Source organism: Sciurus vulgaris (genome assembly GCF_902686455.1).
Source record: "Sciurus vulgaris genome assembly, chromosome: 17".
NCBI classification, from domain to species: domain Eukaryota; kingdom Metazoa; phylum Chordata; class Mammalia; order Rodentia; family Sciuridae; genus Sciurus; species Sciurus vulgaris.
Window position 1 is genome coordinate 26,656,328 of NC_136478.1, and position 6,637 is coordinate 26,662,964.

General features: G+C 45.0%; 1 protein-coding gene across 3 annotated transcripts in view; it reads left to right on the top strand.

Moving 5' to 3' along the window:
* Positions 1-6,628, top strand: part of PRSS54 (serine protease 54) — a 57,304-nt gene extending 50,676 nt beyond the window's left edge. For all 3 annotated transcript variants that reach the window (XM_079117253.1, XM_079117254.1, XM_079117255.1), the window contains 3 exons: positions 1,760-2,014; positions 2,548-2,679; positions 6,085-6,628. In XM_079117253.1, coding sequence (XP_078973379.1) covers positions 1,760-2,014; positions 2,548-2,679; positions 6,085-6,627 — 930 coding nt within the window. In that variant the 3' untranslated portion in view covers position 6,628. The remainder of the gene's footprint in view (positions 1-1,759; positions 2,015-2,547; positions 2,680-6,084) is intronic.
* The last annotated feature ends 9 nt before the right edge of the window (positions 6,629-6,637 follow it).

The following is a 6,637-nucleotide window of genomic DNA, read 5'->3' on the forward strand; positions in this document are numbered from 1 at the left end:
TTTGGGATTGTCCTGTAGTCTGCTATATGTGGACTATGGTAATATTTTCCAAAAGTAAATTAAAAAGTTCATTCTCTGTCTTTGATATATAATTTAGTACATTAAAAAAAATGGAAGAGGAAGTCTACCTGATCATCTACTGGACTGATAGAGGTGAGTTGAAATCTCCTACCAAGAGCAAGCTTCTGGCTTTTTCTCCTCCTGTGTCCCGTGGTTTTTATTTTATGAGCCCTGGGTCACTTCATTACAGACTGAATTCATTGTTGTTTCTAAGAGACGATTGTCATCTTACTTAATGCTCTTCTCTGAGTCAATGCTTGGGATGTGACCCCTGCTTCTCATTCCTGTTTTTGGTTGTGTGTTCTGGTTTTCTTTTCACTCTATGGCATTTCTTTTGCTTTAGATGTCTCCGCTGACAAATTTGGAAAGTTTGTTTTTTCATTCTGGTTTTCAGAATGAAAAACCTTTTTTGGCTTAGAGCTATAATTTCGTGTAAAACCCCCAAATCCTCTGCTTCTTTCTAGACAGTCCTTCCAAGACTCTGCGGTGGCCAGTGCCAGGACTCCTGTCTCTCCACTTCTCTCCTCTTTCATCATCCAGTTTTAATGGATTAATATGTGTTCATTTCATTTATGTATTTGCATGTTGCATTATTACATATATTAGTTGTACAAAAATAATAAAATGTTTAAGACTCCTCAAAAGATGAAAACATTGGTTTACATACCTGCCTTTGACTTACTTTCTAACTTGTTATGCTATTTGATTTTTGCCAGGGTTTACATTTTTATTTTAATCTATAAGATTTGAAAGTTTTTTAAGTTTAGTCCAATATTATAATGAATTTCACACTTCCTGACAGTCCTTTCTCTAGATTTTCTCCATTGGACCCTAGGTTTGGCTGAAATGTGTCTTCGGGTAGTGTACAAAAGGGCTCCCAAGAACCATGTTTCCTTGGGTCTTTGCATATTCAAAAGCATTGTGCTGTCCTTAATCCTGAATCATCACTTAAGGACAGATTTCATGGCTCATGACTTCTTTCTTTTTGAGGATTTTAAAGGTTTCAGCCCACCCCACCCAACTCTGGCTTCTGGAATTGGCTCTTGTTATAGAGAAGTCTGCAGTCGCTCTTTTCTACCTCAGGGTAGAGTGACCATTCGTTCTAGTCCACCTGGGAGAAGTCTGGTTTATACCTGCTGCTCCAGCTTCCTGCTGTTAGCTTCTCCTTTCCTTTTCACAAGTTCCCTGTGTTAGAGAATAAATGATATGACCAAATGTAGAATGACTTTATTTTGTTCATCCGGATGACCAAGGGACTCCTTGCCACCTTAACTTAAACTTAACCCCATCACTAGTAAAACCAGAACTTCCCCCAGAGTGTATTTACAAAGTATATGATGGAAAGATGCTTGTACTAAATTGTCAAGTGCTAAAAACAGGAGGCTTACATAATTGGCATGACTACAGATATGTTTTTAAAAACATTCATAGAAAGTTCAACGTGGTAACAAGATTGTCTTTGGGGGTGGGACAAAGGGTGTGACATAGAAGATCCTTCAGGCTCCCAAGGGAGGGCACAAGCCTAGGGATTTGGAAAATATTTCCTGGAGACCAAAAGGAATCAAAAGGAATGAGTAAAAATAAGCCCAGGGAAGATGAGTTGGATGCCCATTTCATGCTGGTAGGAAAACGAGGAAATGTGAAGCTCCTGGCAGCCATGGCTTCTCAATGTTCTCTTGCTTTCTCTCTCTCCAGGAAGGCCGCCATAGTTATGGTTGGTATAGCTAACATGGATCACAGAAATATTGCTCACACAGAGTATCCCGTCAATACCATCATCATCCACGAGAAATTTGATAACCGCTCAATGAGCAATAACATAGCCCTCCTGAGGACAGACTCGGCCATGCATTTCAACGACCTGGTCCAGTCCATCTGCTTCCTGGACAGAAAACTGCATAAGCCGCCAGTCTTGCGCAACTGCTGGGTGTCAGGATGGAATCCCACGTCTGCAGTTAAGGCAATCCTCCTCCTGGAGGAGGCTGTGTGTGTGCTGGATGTGACTTGGATGAACTGTTCTAGGGCTTATTTTAATAATGCAGGCTGTTTGAAGTTCTGGAGTCGGGCTGGAACCCTCACCCAATCATGGAATCTCTATATTACATTGGTCCTTTTTCCTCCAGGCCTATATCCAAACTACAAGTGCATTGGTAGTGGACTGTCTGAAATGTGCACAAGGTTATGGAGGGCAGGGGGTGGGGATGGGGATATTATTCCCTGGCCTAGAGCTAATTTTCCAGTCATTTCTGGAAAAGAAACAAGGAAATAGATGTTCTCAAGATGTGGAGGAGGGTGTATTGTTCTCTGCCTGTTCACACATACAAAGCAAAGACAAAAACTCAGACATAGGTTCTGGTTTCTAGAAAGAAAAGGGATTTTTGGGCACATCTCCTGCTTGTTGTCATTTGGATTGTGAGTTGCAGTTGCACTGACACAGGGGACGGCCGTCTTCTTAATAATTCTTGGGCTCTCTGTTGCATGCTCCAGACAGGAAATCACATGACAATGAGTATCCTGAGGAGAATCTCCGTGAAAGACATTGACCTGTGTCCCTTACACCTACTCCAGAAAACAGGATGCGGCAGTCACACACAACAGGAAACTGAAGCCGTCTGCTTGGTAAGAACTTGATGAAGTAGAACCTAAATCCTGAGAGTGAGCATTGGGTACGTCCAGGAGAGCCTTGACGCTCCTCCTCACTGCATGAGGATCTCCGTGAGGGCGTGACTTGGGATTCATGGCTGTCTCATGGAAGGAGTAGCACTAGGCAGATAGCAGGTGCTCAATAAAAATCTGCTGACTGAACAGTTACGTTTTCAGTGTGACATGATTAAACATGTCTAAATCACAGATTTTTAAATGGGCTAAAAATGTGAAACGGGCTGAAAATCTGTGCCCGATTCCACATGCAGATATATTTGAGCAGGTCTGTAGGAGAGGAATCACTGAACCCAGCATCTTTGGAATCTAGACTCTCCTCTAGTGCTGTTGATATCAGATATTGGGGCTTTCTTCTGCGAGAAGCCCTGCCCCTCCCCCACCTGAGGGCTGTACAGATTTGGTGTCCTAGTGTTTCAGGAAAATGTGTAGTATTCACAAATATCTGGTTCAGGCACCCTGGCATCCAAGGCTGGACAAAGTGTGACTCATCAGGGCCTGTCAAGGAATGTTGGGACAGACAAGAATACAGGGCCAGTAGACTTGGGTGCTACTCCAGGTAGAGTTTGTCTCCTCTATTCTAAAATAGTCTTTTTAAGGTACTTATCACTCACTCTCCTCTAAATGACCTTCAGGACTCTCTCAAGGGGACATAATTTTTCATCCAAGGATCGAAAAGGGCAAACTTTTTAGGGTAAGGGGGACATATACACATATACAGATGATTCATTTTAAAAGTGTTTTTATTGCAAAAGCATGAAGGCCTGCCTCTTGTGAAGCAATAAGTTTACTCTTTGAGGTTTGTTCAACGTTTCTTGAGAGCCTATTTTGTCCTGGGCCCTCTGCCATGTAGGCAACCTTAGCAACTTCCTAAATCAGATAATGTGTTAAAATACAGTAGAGGACACAGCAGCTAACCAAACCTGGCTGCCAACCGTTCCATCAGTCCATTGGCATACTGTGTCAAGTCTAAGAGGCCGCCCGTGGTAGAATCCACAGTTCTTACAGTATTGCCAAGAAAGTAAAGAATGCTCCCGGACAAACTCTGATATCAACTCATTAGAGACCCGTTTTAGTCTTAAGGATGTCAATGTTGAAGTGTATCTTGCACTCAATGGAATCTGATAAGCTGTTTACGCATGCAATGATCGCCCTTCTACATCCCTCGAAGTTCAGGGTTTTTGTTTGTTTATTTTTAACTGGGGCACATCTGTAAATAGTCCTTTGTTTCAAAACAGAACTGTGCTTGCAACCCATCTATTGGTGTCTACTTAGAATTTCCTCCTCTCGGGGCTGGGGAGATAGCGCAGTCAGTAGAGTGCTTTCCTTGTAAGCACAGGCCCTAGGTTCGATCCCCAGCACCGCCCCCCCCCACAAAAAAAGAATTTCCTCCTCTCTTGGAAATGGGATCTAGCGTCTATCTAGAGATTCTCAAAGACGTACTTCTCACATGTCAAAGACACTCCCAGTTTTAGTAGCTAAACTTCCTCAGAAACCCAACAGAAGTTGAATTCACTCCACACACCACTTAGTTTTATTTTTTTATAACTCTGGGGACTTTTGAAGAATGTCAAGGGAGAGGATCACTCAATGAAAGCCCCTCTGTGCTGTGTTTACCCAGCCTGGGAGATGAGGTAGGGCTGCTCCAGAGAGGCACCTGATGCTAATTCTCTCAGCTCTTTTGCTTCACAGCCCCACAGGATTGTGTGGAAAAGAAAGAGCAGCATCTTTGGAGCCAGGTGGAAAAGCAACTTGCAAAACCATGCAGTAGCCGGGGACATCCACCACACCATCATTCAATCTGTTTGTCCTGAATCGCAATTTTTCCCCTTCCTTGAGCACAGTTGAGATCAGCTGATAATGGGTCTGGGAAAGGAGGGACCCATACTTTCTTGACCAGGGAGTCTCCATGCCTCACACAAACTCAGTGAGGTGGGGAAAAGGACCCATTCACCAGTCCTAGGTAACCAACCAGAACTGTGGAATGAGATCTCTATCCTCTGTCAGGGTGGGGTGAAACTGAAAAAGATCAAAGCTACCACAGCACTCCTTCCTTTAGATGAGAGCACAGAGTGAAGCCCAGACTGTCTTCCTCATGCATCTGGCCTTGGCCTTCCAAGGGGCTACCAGGGCGTGATGGCGGCCTTGTGGGGCGTGCCTCCCTACTGCCCTTCCTGCAGAGTTGCTCCTTTCTTCTGTTTACCCTCACCTCTGTTCTGGTGTGACTTCCTCAGGAAAAGGGGTGCTTACTGAGGGAGGATACCCCAAACAGACCAAACACCCCCGCCTCAGATAGGAAGTAGCCGCAGTGGCCTCTCTTCTGCCTCTCTGCTCCTTTTGTCAGACACTCCATGTCTCCATCAAACAGTGAGAGCAACGTTTCATTGCTTGGCTCCTCCAGCCAGGCAGGCCTCACAGGTCCAATGTGGCCGACTAGCCTTTGGAAGACAACCCCCTTCTCAGACCAAAGATGGACCACGGGCTTGGGGTGGGCGTGGGATATTCCTTTAAGAGGAGGCCTGGGGTGGCGAGTGGATGGGACAAGTAAGGTAAACCATTCCTAGTAATTGTCTTGTTGCTTTTTCCATTTTTCTCAACTTTTTGTACCAAAACGATGGCTTTTTATAGATGTCAAGATGATAGTAGCTAACACTTCAGAGAGTGCATGCTGTGTGCTAGGTGCCATACTAGGTGATTTGCATGTGTTAGAGGCATTAACTGGGTCCCCACTTGGACTCAGAAAGAACTAGGTCACTTGCCCAGGGACACCCATCTAGCTAAGCATGCCAAATTTCTACCCACTCATCATATGTAAGATAGGGTGTATTACAGAATCCCTGAGTTCCAGAGGAATGCCCCTTGGGATGTCAGACAGCGATTGGGTGGGAAAGCTTTAAGGCTAGCCCAGGGTGCGTTCCCTGGGGACTTTGGCTCTGCACCCCTCCCTAGCCATTCCCTTTGGGACTGCAGGTGGAAAGGATCAATTTAGATGAAAGATGGGAGCAAGCTGGGGAAGAGAAGGGGGGACTGAAGCATTCCAAGCCAGAAAGAAGAATAATACCAGTATTTGAGGAATGAGGAGCCCAAAGAAGGAAGCACTAGACAAAGTACTGGGGACAAGAAAATGCAATATGAACCAGGAAATTTCAGTCCACAAATACTTTGCATAATAAACAGGAAAAACCATCATGTTGGAATTTGTGGTGGTGACTAGATTTGAAATAGTATCCTATAATTTGCCCTATTTCCAGGGAGAACCAGTGTAAAATATTTCTAGAACAAACAGTAAATTGCACAAGAACCTATTAAAAAAAAGAAAGAAAACAAGGTCTTCTAAGACCTGATGCCTTCTGTCCTTTGTTGCAGGGGGAACCAGGAAGTCCCATGATGTGCCAGCTACAGCAGTTGGACCTGTGGGTCCTGAGAGGAATCCTGACCCAAGGTGGAGATACATGCCCAGGCCTCTTTATGTACACCAGGGTGGAAGACTACAGCGACTGGATCATGTCCGAGACTCGCATGGACGACCACCCCCTGTCCTCCCTCCGCCACTGGCAGGACTTTATCCCTCATCCCTATTTCGAAGAGCACGCTGCTGTGACACGGAATTCATATTCTGAAGTGAGCCACACTGGATGGTCCCAAACCTCCTTCCAAGAACAAAGTAGTTCCGCTTCCACTGTGACTTCACAGATGACCAACAGCACTAGAGATGGGCTGGACTTCCGGGAAAAGGGTCTCCGGGAATCAGGCAGATCTTCGGAGGCGGCCCTTCAACCCATGTACTATGACTATTACGGCGGGGAGGCTGGGGAGGGGGGGTCTTTTGCAGGTCAGAACAGGTTACATCAGCCCCAAGAAATTATCTTGGTTTTCTTCGTGCTTGTTTTCTTTGGCAGCGGTGTCTAGTCTAAGGGGA